The sequence below is a fragment of the Pipistrellus hanaki genome (genome assembly GCF_964339955.1).
Source record: "Pipistrellus hanaki genome assembly, chromosome: 4".
Taxonomy (NCBI): Eukaryota; Metazoa; Chordata; class Mammalia; order Chiroptera; family Vespertilionidae; genus Pipistrellus; species Pipistrellus hanaki.
The window spans coordinates 39,227,037-39,242,968 of record NC_140506.1 but is presented as its reverse complement, the minus strand read 5'-3'; the positions used below and the strand labels follow the sequence as shown (position 1 = coordinate 39,242,968).

Genomic DNA, 15,932 nt, shown 5'->3' with positions numbered 1-15,932 from the left:
TCAATTTCAGTAATTTAAGGTAGAATTTATAAACCAATGTAAATGTTTTCATTGCATTATAGGTTGTTTTTAAAGGAAACTATATATTTTAATTAACTGCATTTTTTACAAATTCCTAAAGAATTTAGAATTCAGCATTAAAGTTCTTCTTATGTGATGTTGAATACCTTTTGTTTATAGAAACAAAAGGAGTCTAGACCTTCTTGTTCTATTCATATCTTATAGAATCATAAAGTGTGTGTAGTTGTTATCTGGAAATAAAATGACTGAATTACAAAACAAAAGAGGAATTTTCTGCATGGTAATCATGGTTGCTTTTGTTTTATAACATCCATATACCCTTACTAAGACATATGGACTTTTTCAATTCCATTTTTCTCTTTATTTTTAAATGAAGTTTTTATTTGAAATAATGCCTATGTTATAGATTGTAGATTATTTTCTTGATGATACTGGTGGTCCTCAAAAGTACTTGGAATGACTAAGCTTAGTAATTGTCCTAATAAAAATACTCCCTACTGTAATCCCCACTTTATTTAGTATTTTTATGAAACTTAAAATGTTTTCAAATGCAATGGTAAAGTTGGGGAACTTTAGTTGATCCATATGAATACTTAACCAATTATATTAAAATATAATTTAATATGAAGCACATGAGATTAGATTATTTGTCAAATAATTGAAATGTATGAAAAGTATTAACAAATAAAATATTTTACTTTAAATATACATTATTCAGACAGTTGGTATTTGAACATAATATATAACATAATTGTATACAATTTTGCCATTATGTGGATATAGTATATTTTTATGTTGTTTTCAGATAAATATTTCTCAGTTCTTTATTGTATATTATTTAACATTGAACAAACCATATGAAAAGTAATTAAGGTAGAATTTATAAGCCACAGAATAAGAATAAGGGGACTTTTTCTTAGTAAAAATTCTCACTGTGATTAGAGGAAAAGAAGAATTTTTAATGACCCTAATTACAGGGGACTGTCAGTGGTCTACTTTCTGTCAGGCAGTATTATTCAGATATACTTAATACCAAAGTAGGAAAATAAGGAACCTTTCTGACTTAGACGTTAATTTTGTTTTAAAAATGTGATGTTCTTTTAGACTATAGAATATAAATCATTCTTCACCCTAAAATTAAGTAATATATTGACATACATTGGTATAGGTAAGCTCCTATTTTCACCTAAATTTACTCTGGCTACTGTGTTCCACTACAATTATTACAACAAGAAATGGGGTTCTCTTGTTTAATAGTAAACTAAATTGTCATTCTCACTGAAAGATAGGTTGATATATAAGTGTATAATGTAATATGTGATAATCTGATTTTTTAAAAGAGGGAAAATTTAGACACATTTGTATACATTTATTTGTAGCTTAAAAAGAACAATCATTTTTACACATTAGATATATTACAAATAATTTTATTTTTATTTTTAATGAGATACATGGGGTGCTTATATTGATGTTACAAGTTATATTTTATAGTATCTATTTCATAATTAAGACTTTTTACTTCAATAGTGTGTTTTTTTAATGATTTAAGTATATGTATACATTTACTGATATAGGTGATCACAACTTTTAGTGGTTATTACAATAACTGAACTTAATATTAAAGTTAAACTGGGCTTATTAAAAGTAGTTTGATTTGGAAAGAAAATTGTGTTGTGAAATGATAAAATTGTTTCATAATTTACAATCCCAATAGCTTTTGTTGTTCTCAGGAAAAATAAAAAATGTTCTTATCATACACACTAGGAAAAAAAAACTGTGAAAATAAGTATAGAGCAGTTTCATTGTTGAACTAGAACTTCCTGGTGGCTGTATTGTAAATGTTAATATTTTGTGGTATTATTGTGAGACATTCAAAGCATAAGTTAAAATTTTATTTATTGTATTGTCTTGTAGGGGTCCAGGTGGTGGCAGACCTTGGCCAAACCCAACAAATGCCAATTCAGTGAGTATATGTATTTTTAAATTTTCTTTGCACTTTTTAGCATTTAACAACAAAAGTCTGTTGGTTTTGAAAGCCCTGCAGTTGGCTATATTAATCTTTTTTAAAGGTAATCATTCAAAACTATACATCTTATATATATTCTTTTAAATATTAATAATTGTAATTTTTTCACTTAAGGTTTAATGTAAACAAACATTCTGTATAGATTAACAGACCTTCAAAAATAAAGTAGACAGTGTGATTTAAGTATACTATAGTAACCTATAAAATGCTGTGATTTATGTAAAATGATTTATTATAAAATGATTTGATCTTCTAAAATAACTGTATAATCATTAAGTTGCCAGAGAAGATCAGTCCCAATCAGGGTTCCGATGATTATATTTTCTGTACTAGTGGCACCTGGGCTTGCTCCGTTGCCGCCCCAGGAAGCAAGTGTGCATTGGTCTTGGGCCTGTGGTCTAAATTGCCACCCTTACACATCTATCTGTGATTTTCCGCACATGTTTGTGGCAGTGGTTTGCACAAATATTTCTCTCTCAATAATGTCACATAAAGTATGCACAGTTTGAAAATTAAATTTACAATCTTAAAATTAATATGATTTTTATTTAATGATCCTGCAGATATTTCTCCTTCTTGACTTTTAAATCATTATGTGAGCGAGGTCTGCTGTGAATGTGTGTGTAGTGTGTGCACCTCACAGAGGTGCCTGAACCAAGGGAGTTAGCAAGAGACTGAAATATGGCTTGTGAAGTCTGTGAGCATCTGCCCAGAGGGGATTCCTCTTCTAATCTACACTGAGATGCCTTCATTGGCTAACCTCAGCCTTACTGCCAAACCAACATGAGACTGGTCAATGTATAAGGTTAATTTAAACTTCAAGAAAATTTAAAGTGAGGTGTGTGTTGTATAGAAAACATCATCCTAAATCCTTTACTATTCTAAAGCATAAACCACTTTCTTCTCAAGTAATTGCCATATTTTTAGAGAGGAAAAATAATTTATGTTAGCAGCCTCTCTAAAAATTAATGGGAAAATATTCTTGGGTGATGATTAACAAAAAAATAAAAATAAATCACATAATCATTTTCCTAATAAGCTATATACTTTCATATCTTTTTCTTTTCCCTTCCTTCCTTCCTCCCTTCTTTCCTTCTTTCCTTCCTTCCATCCATCTTTCATGCTATTCTTTGTCTTCCTGATGGTCACCCACTCTCTCTAAGTCTCAGCTGCCCAGCTCAAATATATCTTCTGTACCCACATAGTACTTCTACCTATATTGTTATATTTTATTTCTTTGATGCTAGGCTGTCAGATACTGCTGGTAACTTTTAAGAATATTCAGTAGAATGCTAGGGGTAGGAGCCCAAATGCTCCTTTTGTTTTAATGAGGGTATCCAAGAATATAAAATAGAAATAGCAAGGATAAGCCAAAATCAAAGAGCTCAACAGGGTAAAAATGGAAATACATTGAACAACTAGATGAGATAAATTTTTAAGTATTTTTAAATGTTTATTATATTTAACTGTATTTGAAGGAGTCATGAAGAGGGAAAAATTAAAAATATAAAAGGAGCAAGGACTTGAGGCTAGCTTTGGAAACAAACAGAAAGATTTTTTTCTACCAGGCATAAATGGAAAAAAAAAAATTTATAAATAAGAAAGTATTGAGCAGAAGATGAAGGCATAGAAAGAATACCTTTACTGTATGGCAGAAGGTACCAACTCAGGATGGTATAATCATCATGACTATATCACCCCCCAACCCCCAACCCCCCAGGAGTTTGTAGGATTCACTGGCACACTACTGAAATGCTTCAGGGCCTCCATAAAGGCTGAGCCAAAATGCTTCCACATACTCATGAAGACAATATTGAAGCTGGATAACATGATTACATTTTGGACCTTGTCAAGATTGTTTTGTGTTTCTTTTTAGGAAATCCCTACTGTAAAACAGAAAAGGTAGCTAGAGAGTGGAAATTAACAAAGTCAGCTTTAGGTTAATAAATTTAAGATATTGGAGAAAAATAAAATGTTGATAGGGGCATAGGGAGGGGCAGAGGCAACTTATTAGTTAGCTAGTAGGAGAAAATGGACTTAGTAAAAATGGAGAAATTGTGATGGGAGGAGATTTTGATTGAAATATTATAAAGGAAGGCAGTGAAATGTAAATGCCAAAGGTTGGTGGTTAGCATGTGTTTTGAAATTGCTTAGGAAAATGGTAGGCAATAGAGAGAGGGGAAGAACATAAGCCGGTTATAGGGAGATAAAAATTGGAGCCAGTCGATAAGTTGATCCTTGAAGAGGGCGGATGCACAAGTTTAAAATACTACAAAGCAAAGGATGGACAGTAGGTCACAAACTCACAGGGGCCCAAGAGAGCAAAGTTGTCTTCACTCACCAAGGTGAGTGAATGCTTTATTGCCCAGAATCCACAGTGGAAGTCATACTCATCAGCAGTGATGCTGGGCCCTCTGGCAATGGCCATCTGCAGTGCCGAGTTACCCATAGGACCAACCACGGGCCTCAGAGACACGTGGTCTGTGCTTAAGGCAAATCAAGGACACCAGTCAATGAGGAGAGGATTTTCAAAGAACAATATTAAAAAGTTTCTCAATCAAAGACATATTCACCAATAGAAAACCATAGCTTTGTTGTACTGCCTTCTGCCTACTTATGGTCTCATATTCTTTTTATGTTTAATTATATGGAAGGTGGAGGGCTACAGGTTCAGGCACTAAATTCTGTTTGCTATGCTAAAGGTCCTTCTAGTATTCTGGCCCTGGCTGTCTGACTGCAGGAAGATAGAGATTTATTCAGAATAAGGCAAAAATGCCTCTTCTGGGTGGGCAGAATCTTGGTGTAAGTGAGCGAGTCAGCTTGTGTGAAGAAAGAAATTATTTGCCTTTAACTTATTTTTATATATGTTTTCCAGTTTTTATTTTTAAAACTATCATAGCAATGATATAGTGACATCTTTTAATCTCTAGAAAAGCACTTGGTTCGGTGCTTAATTTGAAGAGAAAGAGGGACTTTGTTACGTATGTCACAAATTAGTAGTCTTTGCAGACTTAATAGTAACAAGATATTTTGCGTTTATTATAATACTTTCTAGTGTTAATTAGAAAGGAAAGGTGGAAAGATGAGGTCTATATATTAGGTATTGCATGAATGTAGTACCCTGAAACCTGTCTTTAAGAAAAAAGAAAAAAACACACTGTATCTCAGAATACACATAAATCAGAAGTTGTATCTGTAAAAGCTACTAATTTGAAAAACTCTGCTTTCTGGTTTTTAGCTGCACAAATATATATCTTTCTAATTACCAACTGTGTCATTAGTATCAAGCAGTGAGTACAACTGGCCTGAAACCAATATAACTTAAAGCTAGCTGTAATTCTGTCTAAACTTTACTCTTTTTTGTAAATTCAAGAAACTATTGCAGTAATTGAGTTTTCTAGCACTCAGATAAAAATGCCTTTATCCTTCACTATCCTTTGTGATACATTTTAAAACTTTATATACTCTGTCGGCGTGGCTCAGTGGTTGAGTGTTGATCTATAAACCCAGGAGGTCACAGTTCGCTTCCCAGTTGGGGCATGTGCCTTGGTTATGGATTTGATCCCTAGTGTGGGTCATGCAGGAGGCAGCTAATCAATTATTCTCTCTCATCATGAATGGTTCTGTCTCTCTTTCCCTCTCCCTTCCTCTTTGAAATCAATAAAAAAAAAAAAAACTATTTAAAAATTTTAAAAAATAACAACTCGATAAAAGTTAGAAAATAGATTCATTTTAGGTCATTCTCCATACTGTCACAAAAATCAAACTTTCCTCTTTTATTTTTTTGTCCTGTTTATGTTCCAGATACCATACTCCTCAGCATCTCCTGGGAATTATGTAGTAAGTACATTTGGGTTTCTTTGCTCATAAGAATTGATGTTACGTTTTATTTGGGCAATGAATTTGTTGTCCAGATGTTAAGAAGAGCCCCTGTGTATTGGCCAAGATGTGAACAACTGATTTGTATTGAGTTGTTTCGTCTGCCAACCTCAGTACATATGTTGATGTTCATTAGTGAAACAGTTATCAATCTGGCCAAGATTGCCCTGAGTACTGTGTCTTACTTTAGCATATGTTCCTGTAAAACCTGTACAATACACTCTGTCCAATCATGAAGAACGCCTTCCCCGGTTACACAATGATATGCTTGAACTTGCAGTTCTTCAGGAGGATAATCTGCGCCCCTACTTCTCCACTTCCCACACGCAAAGACTCAGAAGGCATTTAACTCTCCCAATCACAAAGATAACCAAATAGCTAAAAAATAAAAATAAAAAATAAATGACTGGTAACGAGGAGGGATATTTTAAGTTATTATTTCATTCTTAGGAATTTAAAATACTTATTTTTCTTTTTAACTTTTAGTACTTACTACGTTTTTTAAATAACTCATATACACCTCAAATCAAATGAACAGATTATACATGAGCTCTTGAACTTGCAAATGACCTTTGAACCATCATTACAATATAATCCTTGCTGCATCTCAAGGCCATTATGACACAGGGGAGAGGGAGATAAAAGTAGGTATACAGTTGTCCATATGGAAAACAATATATTAATTAATAAATAATAACACAAGAATCAGCTCTGTGTTTCATATATTCACAACTGTAAACCTACTTTTGCCCCACCCTGTATTTAAGGGCCACTGCCTAACAGGGAAGCAAGGATAAAACTGTAAAATGGAAAATCTTTCCTGAAGAAATTTTCAGAAGTGGTGGCTAACTCGAGTAGGAAAAAGGAGTCCTTTTCCCTCCATGAAAATAGTGTGCTATGGATACAGTGAAAAGCACACGCCGCATTGTTTCTTTACATTATACAAACCAAAGAAGTCTCATACTTTGCACATTTTCTATGAAACAAAAATGAAAGTAAGAAAAATTGGATAAAACCTATTTTTTCTTAAGAATAAGCCTGATATATATATATATGAGGTGGCCCAAAAAATGTATACACACTTAATAGCTAATAGCTCAATTGATTTTTTTTAATTTTCAGATTTCACCTGTTAAAATTAATAATTATTCAAGGTGTGTATACATTTGGGGACACCTTGTAGTTTTATGAATGGAATATGTTTATTTGAATAGGAATTTAAATTGCTTATTAAATAGCAACTACATATGTCATTTGAAATAATTAATAGATTCTGTCTGCACACTCCAAATGAAGTGAAACTTGACCCATTTCCTAGTTATTTTGACTACTGTATGTCTGAAATTACTGAATAATTTTAGAATTACCTAATCTCCATTTCAGGTGGATTGTGCAGCTGTAGCCTTAGTAACCCACAGTGTTAGTCAGCATTGCCTCGCATTTCTGACTGATGTGAAAGATGAAGGCACAATGCTCCGGAAGGTTTACAATTGATACTGATAGAAGAAATAAATAGAATCAATGTATTTCTTAAACATAGAAATATCTTTTGGTTGTTAATTTCCTATAAGATCCACGAATACAAAACATGAGAAGCTTACAATAAACTAAATCACAAATACACATGAATTACTTCTCTTTTATGGATTTGTAAAACTCTGATTAAATGGCTTCTCCTTAACCTTATTATACCTGGTGTGATTAAGTCATGAATAATAAATCAGTTTACAGGCTCATTGTTTTTGGGAAACTTGTCAAAACGATCTCAACATACTTAAACTGAATTATACTTCGCAGAAGATTAAAATGACTGTACATTAAAAGAAAATAAATTTGGGGAAAATTGATTTTCTCTGATATTTTTAAATCATATTACTATTAAAATAAGTCTAACTTTTCTTCTGTGTTTATTTATATTATTCAATTAAATGCCTTATTTTTACTGAAATTTTGTATAATTATTTAGGGTCCTCCGGGAGGTGGAGGGCCACCAGGAACACCCATCATGCCTAGTCCAGCAGGTATTGTAATCAGACTGGCCACACTGGCATTTGATTATTAGAATACAATAGAGAAATTGTTCTGAAAGTGAGTAGCATTCATTGTCTCATTGATGGATAAGGCATAGAGTAGAGATAGCAAATAGGAAGAAACCATGTTCTTAAACACCCTATTGTCCAATTGCTTTAAGCATTTAGAAAATTTCTGTTATGTAGGTAACATATACTCAGGATGCAAATTGTATTGATCTGTATGAATTGTCCAATAATTATCTGACTAAAAGATTCCTTGAGACTGTACCAAATCTCAAAATTTAGAAAAATCCTGCTTAAGTTAACCCATGAAATGCATGGATTCATTAGGGTTAATACAGCAAATCTGACCCACCAATCTATTACCTTACTAAGATAGATGTACATGTACCTATAATATTAAAACAGTATAAAGTTTCCTTAAAAAAAAAAAAATTAAATGTGAAACTGCCATTTGGCCCAGTGATCCCACTTCTAGGAATATATCCTAAGAAACCTGATACATCAATCAGAAAAAATATACGAACCCCTATGTTCATAGCAGTGCAATTTTCAATAGCTAAGGCATGGAAATAGCCCAAGTGCCCATCAATAGATGAGTGGATAAAAAAAAGCTATGGTACATTTACACAATGGAATAGTAGTCAGCAGTATTAAAAAAAAATAAAAAAATAAAAAAAGGATCTCTTACCTTTGAGACAGCATAGAGGGACCTGGAGAGTTCCTTATTTCATTATGCTAAGTGAAATAAGCCAGTCAGAGCAAGACAAGTATCACATGATCTCACTCATATGTGAATCTAATGAAAAAAATAAACTGAGGAGCAAAATAGATCCAGAGACACAGAAGCATGGAACAGACTGACCAATCTCAGAGGGAAGACAGGGGTGTAAGAGTGGGTGGGGAGAGGTTAACCATTAACCAGGGAATTTATATGCATATATGCATAGCCCATGGACACAGACAATAGTGCGGTGTCCAGATTATCTTCGATTATTTCTTTGTGATGAGTTGGATATAGATTATAAAGAAAGATATTAATTAAGTAATATTTTGTTTCAGATTCAACCAACTCTGGAGACAACATGTATACTTTAATGAACGCAGTACCTCCTGGACCTAACAGGCCTAATGTAAGTATGGATTTTAAAAATTTTTGTAATGTATCGAAGACTCAAACTCTTAGTGCATTCCATTTTTTGGATACTCTTTAAGGTTTATATTTTATAATCCAGGTGCTTAATGGGTATCAAGAAAATAAAATTCTATGTTCAGAGTTGAAAAAATATAACATATAACATATAAAATATTTCATATCAATATAATTTAAATGTAAAAGTGAACCTAATTATAAAATATTGTGTATAGTCTTATTTTATCTCAAGTACTAGATAATTAATACTATTTGAAAATGACAGGTAATGTATAATTGTTACCTCATTTTAGCATTACTAATTTTTTCATTGTGATCATATATATATATATATTATCCTGAGAAACTTGACAAGAAATAAGGAAGTGGGATATTTTTATTTTTCTCTAGATTTTGAAATCTGGAGTTTAAATATGGACCTGAGGCAGTTCTGCTGAAAGAATTTGGATGTTTTTATAAAGCATATGGTTGTGATTTTTTCCCCACAAAAACTTACAAGAAAATGATATTTTATTTATCTATGATACAAGACCTACATTTTAACAAAAATATTTCTAACAGAATTTAGTTACTACACAGATATGTATAATAAATATAGGGTAGTTCAATTAAAGAAAAAGCAGAAGGCATAAAGGAATTTTCATAGGTACTGAGAATGAAATAATTTTATAATGGAGCTTCCTAGCAGTAAAAACAGAAGGGAAACTGTAAATCTGTCCAGTAGGGATGGTACTTGAAAGTGGCTAGTCTGAAAGGAGATATGCTGTCAGTATAACAGTGAAGGCTTAGTATAAAAAAATTATGAAAAAGATCTCATTAAAATTTGTATATCAACTATATGTTGAAGTGATAATAATTTTGATATAAAATATATTATTAAAATTATCCTCAGCTATTTCTTTTTACTTGTTAAACATGGCTGCCAGTAAATCTAAATTTACTTATGCAAGTTCACATTTGTGGCTTGCATATTGTTCCTGTTAAGCAGTACTGCCTCTAGTTATCACTATTCTCTTTATAGCATCAAATAAATTATTTTTCAAGAAAATAAACAATTTCCTATCAATTATGTCTAAACGTGTTTTTACAGATATTTTAAAGAATACTAAATATGATAATGAACAATGTTCATTTTAGAAATTCAGTAAAAAAAATAGAAAAAATTTTACACTGCAATTTTATATCTTAAAACTTGGTTTTTGAAAGGGAAGGAGCAAAGGAAGGAAACCCAGAGCATATGGTACTGAAGACATTTTTGAGGGCAGCTAAGGTGACATTATCCAAGTATGTTCCACTCTGGATCTCTAACTCTATCCAAAGATAAGAGATCCAAGAACAGTAGGTGAACATGTCACTTTTTCAAATGTCATTCATCTCAGCCAGAGGTAGTAAAAGAAAATTCCTGCTGAGGACTAGGCCTGGAGTTTTACGTGCTTCAAGCACATATAGTTATAGTCTATGAGGACCAGATAAAAAGACCAAAGTAAGTTCATGGACTATTGGCCTCACCAGCACCAGTTTCCAAGCCCAGAACCATGTTTTTTACAAAGGCTGAATAACAATTGTAAGTTCGAAGTTAATTTCTTTGCCTTATGAGTTAAGGCATACACATTCCAAGTTGTTTACTAAAAATCAATCCATGTGCTTTTGGGCAACAAATTTTTCGGAAACAGAATTGACATTACTTTGATAAAATGTATAACATGTGATCTGTATCGTTGTAGCTGATGGATAGCCATCTTATTTCCACACCGTTGATGGTACCCAGGTTATCTGCTGAGGGGATTGTTTTCCCCCCAAAAGCCATGTGATTAGTAGCTACCACTGCCCGATCGACACACATAAATACACATACACATGCACACATCGCATTCAATATTCTCTACCATACAACATGGAAGAAATGCTTTTGGCATGGGAAATTTTAAGAGCCAAGTGTTTTCAGTAGGTTGTCTTAACTGTAAAAAAATAAGATAATATGGATAGCTTATGTTCAAACTGGGATCTGAGTTTCCTCAAAAGTATTTCAGGGAGATGAGGGAAAGATGGAGTGGGCAGACCGTGAGCTCACCACCACCAGCTCTGCCACAGCACATCTGTTCACATCTGTTTTGTTGTTTTGTTTTGTTTTTAACCAAGCTTCTAAAGTAAGATTTCACTTGAAATAAAATAAGTTAATGCCACTGGTTTTTAAAATGTTAATTATAACTGCTGTAGAATGATTGTCATTGAACTGACATAGTTGAGACTGCCAAGAAGGATTAGCTATATTCAGCTGTCCCCAAGGAGCTGAACGTAAGGGGAGGGGCAAAAGTAGGTTTTTAGCTGTAAGTACATAAAACACAGAGTTTATTCTTGTATTAAGACTTATTAATTATTGTATTACTTTCTATACGAACAATAGTAAACCTAGTTTTGCCATGCCCTGTATTTAACCTATAAGATGAAATTACTTAGGTCCATTTGAACAAAAATAGATTGTCTGCTAAAAAAAAATATTGTTGGTATAATAATGTAGGATCGTTCTTATTAATAAGGTATTAATAATCTTAGGAACTTCATAAAAATCACCTCTTGTTCCTAATAGCACAGTTTGTCAGTAGCATAGAAGAGAATGTTTGTCATTTGCACTGACTGTATATGTTCCCTGCTTGAGGACAACTGAAGAAGAAAAATGTGGTTCTGAACAAGGAGTATTCTGAAGATCCAAACAGAGAGAGTATGAGAGGGGGGAGGTAGAGACTATAAGGTGGGAAAATAGCCAGGAAAATAATCTCTATGACTTGAAAATAAAAATAAGTTGTGGAATTATCTTAAAATATTAAAAACAGATATTTTTAACATTGATATAAACAGTTGTTTTCAATGTTTTCATTTTTTAAATAGTTTCCAATGGGCCCTGGTTCAGATGGACCCATGGGTGGATTGGGAGGAATGGAGTCACATCACATGAATGGCTCTTTAGGTAAGGATATTACAAATAAATTAAAAACAAAACCTTAATTCTACATACTGGGTATCACAGTTTGCCAAGTTCTTCTGTATACAGAAACTCATTTTGAAATGCTTCACCTTTTACTTCATCCTGATAGTTTAATCTACAGTGTATTGTTTATGATGACTATAGATGAACTGAAAATCAGAAATGTGAGATTTGTTCTAACCTAGCTCATATTCACAGGTATTTTCTTTAACCTATCAAATCTGGGTGTTTAATGATGAAAGGAACACTGCTGATTTGAACATGTCATGCATTCTTGTCTGCAGGACTACAGTATCCTCCAACAGGTGTCTCTTTTTTCTAAGGTCTATAAATACAATCTCAGAGCAACTATTTCTTTGCAAGAATCTTAACTTTTATTTGTATTTTAATGTTTGTCTCTATTTTAAAATAAAATTGGTGTACTCTGGATAATTTGAATGATTCTCTTAAGAGAGAAAACTGCCCGCATTTTTGTGTGTGTGTGTTCAGTGATAGAGCTGATTTCAAGAAGAATGATTACTGGTTGTAAACCTACTTTGTAAACAATGCCTTCTTGCCAAATATCTATAAGGTGAACACAAAGTTCCACATAGTTAGAGACAGAAACAAAAGGTACAAAATTGACTAGGTCATAGAGCCCACGAGTATAGGCAGGCCAAATGCAAAACCAAAAAAATATATATTCTATGTTTAGGTGCTTAAGTACTAAACTAATGTAAGAGTTGCTACTGGACGTGGAGGTTGGTGATCTTTTTTTATTTTTATTTTGAAAATGGGCCTTCTTTTACTTAGATGGAGAAACTCTGCCCAGGGGTAACTTAGATTGTACATAGATTTCACAACCCCACCAACGTCACTAACTGACCTCCCCTGATACTTTGAAAAGCTATATAACCTCAATAATAGAAAAATCATTTGCAACACATTGGTAGAGTTTTCTGTTTTAAAGGATCCAAACAGAGAGATCTTTTTTGCCTATATTTCAAAGTCTTAATTTTCACTGTCTAGTTATGGTAACCACTAGCCATGTGTGACTATTTAATTTTAAATTAAAAATAAATAAAATATTAGTTCAGTTCCTTAGTTGCACTGCCACATACCAGGTGCACAGAGGCACAGCTAGCTAATGGCTACCCTAACGGTCAACACAGGAAAACATTTCTGTCATCACACAAAGTCCTACCAGTCAGTACCATTCTAGAATTTTAGTTTCTGATTTCTTGCAAAATAATTTACTTTCCAGTCTTTTAATTTAGAGAGTTATCCACACAAAAAAGATGACATTTGGTCTTAAAGGGTTCTCAATTATATTATTCACTACAATAGAATTTACAGAAGAGCTTCACATATACTTCGCATGTGGCTTATCATCTTCTATAATGAACTTTATTGTACATATTTATATATGTACATAATTGCACATGTACATTCAGTGTTTAGCTAGTATACCTGCTTATTTATAAATTAATCATGTTAACAAGCCCTAACTTTATTTGTGACTGTTGACTGAATTCTGTACTATAAAACACTATAATATTTTTATGCCAGGAAGATTAATTGTTAAACTAAATCCATCTAATAAAGAGGGAATATGCTAATTGACCATCAAACCCTCACAGAGATGGTGGCATCCACAGCCAATAAGGAGGGAATATGCTAATTGACTGTCACACCCTCAAAGATAGCGGCGCCCACAGCCACAAGATGTCAGTGCCCAGTCCCCTCAGCCCCGCTGGGTCCAGCTGCTCTGTGCACCTGCCTCCGGAGTCCCCCAGTCCCCTCAGTCCCTCAGCCACTCAGGGCTGGCCGGAGGTGCAGGCAAGCCTTGGATGGTGGCTGCCCAGGCTCAGGTAACCAGGGCCAGCCGAGGCTTGCGCTGTCGGCAATGGCAGCAATAGAGTAAGGTGACCAGATGTCCCCGCTTTTGGCGGGACAGTCCCAATTTTTAACAATTTATCCCGCATCCCACGGTGTTTTAAAGTCCCGATCTTTCCAAAAATTGGGGACTTTTTTAAAAACACTGCGGGATGTGGGACAAATTGTTAAAAATCAGGACTGTCCCGCCAAAAGCGGGATGTCTGGTCACCTTACAGTAGAGGTATAATGGGGGCATCCCCTTCCCCTGATTGCTGGGCTGCCTCCAGCCCCTGAGGGCTCCCAGACTGTGAGAGGGGGCAGACTGGGCTGAGGGACCCCTCCCCCAGTGCATGAATTTTCATGCACCAGGACTCTAGTCTGTATAATAAAAGTCCAGTGACTGTTACGATGGACCTACCAGAACAACTGGCCACTATTACACGCACTGACCTCCAGGGGGCAGACGCTCAACACTGGAGCTGCCCCCTTGTGGTCAGTGTGCTCCCACAGAAGCTGGGCTCAGGGCTGGCAAGCACAGCAGCGGTGGCGGGCGCCTCTCTCACCTCCAAGGCAGCACTAAGCCAAGCAGTATGGAGCTAGCAGGTCGGAGGTTGGGAGTGAGGAGTCCCAGATCGTGAGAGGTCACAGGCCGGGCTGAGGTTCTCCCCGCACCATCCCCCACATGAACTTCGTGCACTGGGCCTTTAGTGTAAAATGAAACTAATACTGGGGCCAAGATCTGATTATTGTTTCTTTATGCCAGTAAGTATAATGTATGATTCCATTGCTTAAATAAGAAATTAGTGTTGTTTATTCATTAAAATAATATTATATTTTGAAGACATTTTACTTTTGATAGATAGCTATGAATATTGATTGCTGTTAAATATGTGATATATTTCAAATACTTTGCTTTTGGCTATTGTACTAAAAAGTGTTTCTTGTTGGGTATTATTGAAATCTTGTTGGGTATTATTAAAAATGTCCTTTTTATATTTTATCAGATTTAGAAGCATAATGTCACAAAATAGAGATTTCTCTCTTATTCTCTATTTAAATGCATACACACACACACACACACACACACACACACACACATATATATATATATAAATTTGAATTTGGTAGTATATATAAAGCTCTTCATTATTTTACTAACAGGAATTTATAATAACAATAGTTTCCTTAATTCTGCCATTACGAACAGAAAAACTCCTAAATGATTAGGAACTAGAGGTGCAACTCTTCCATGTATTTACCATCAAATAATACTGATACCATTCAGTGTAAAAAAAGGAATTTTTTAAGATTAAAAATTCAGGAGATGTACACTGGGAAATACAAAAAAAAGTTTGCATATTAAAGAAGTACTTAATTTATCAATGAAATCAGTGCCTCATAAAGACTTTTTTTATTTTATTTTATTTTTACTTTGTTTCAGGCTCGGGAGATATGGACAGTATTTCCAAGGTGGGTACTCTGTATTCTGTATTGTTTTTCGTCTGTATTTTATTTCACACAGAATTCTCAGTAAGATTATTAGAGTCACCTTATGAATTTTGTTCTTAAAGAAGAATTTGAAAGTAGAAGGTGAGATATAATTAACTGTTAGTTTAAAATATTAATGTATATAATCTGTGGGAAAGGGTAAATGTGAATCTTTCACGAATGTTCCTAACCATGCTAAGGTTCATTTACAGTATGCACTATCCCTGATAAATGGATACTACAAGTAATAGCCAATTTAATCATGTTATGTTATTATATATTTGTAAAGCAAACTGACATAATTTAGGTAATTTTTTTTAAAAAAATGTAAAGAAGTCTATAGAAACATGAGAAAAGGTAAATTTGAAAAAGTGATTGTTATATGTTATAAGGCCATTGCGTTTATACATCTCATTTGTCTTTCAAACCTTCCTTAGGAAATGCTGATGTCCCCAATCATTATTCTAGTTCCCCAAAATAGAGTATGAAAAT

The 15,932-nt window shown here is 33.7% G+C and overlaps 1 protein-coding gene across 12 annotated transcripts in view; it reads left to right on the top strand.

Moving 5' to 3' along the window:
- Nucleotides 1–15,932, top strand: part of SSBP2 (single stranded DNA binding protein 2) — a 209,906-nt gene that overhangs the window by 174,244 nt on the left and 19,730 nt on the right. For all 12 annotated transcript variants that reach the window (XM_084881326.1, XM_084881328.1, XM_084881336.1 and 9 more), the window contains 6 exons: nucleotides 1,936–1,984; nucleotides 5,852–5,887; nucleotides 7,893–7,947; nucleotides 9,022–9,092; nucleotides 11,999–12,077; nucleotides 15,394–15,422. In XM_084881326.1, coding sequence (XP_084737452.1) covers nucleotides 1,936–1,984; nucleotides 5,852–5,887; nucleotides 7,893–7,947; nucleotides 9,022–9,092; nucleotides 11,999–12,077; nucleotides 15,394–15,422 — 319 coding nt within the window. The remainder of the gene's footprint in view (nucleotides 1–1,935; nucleotides 1,985–5,851; nucleotides 5,888–7,892; nucleotides 7,948–9,021; nucleotides 9,093–11,998; nucleotides 12,078–15,393; nucleotides 15,423–15,932) is intronic.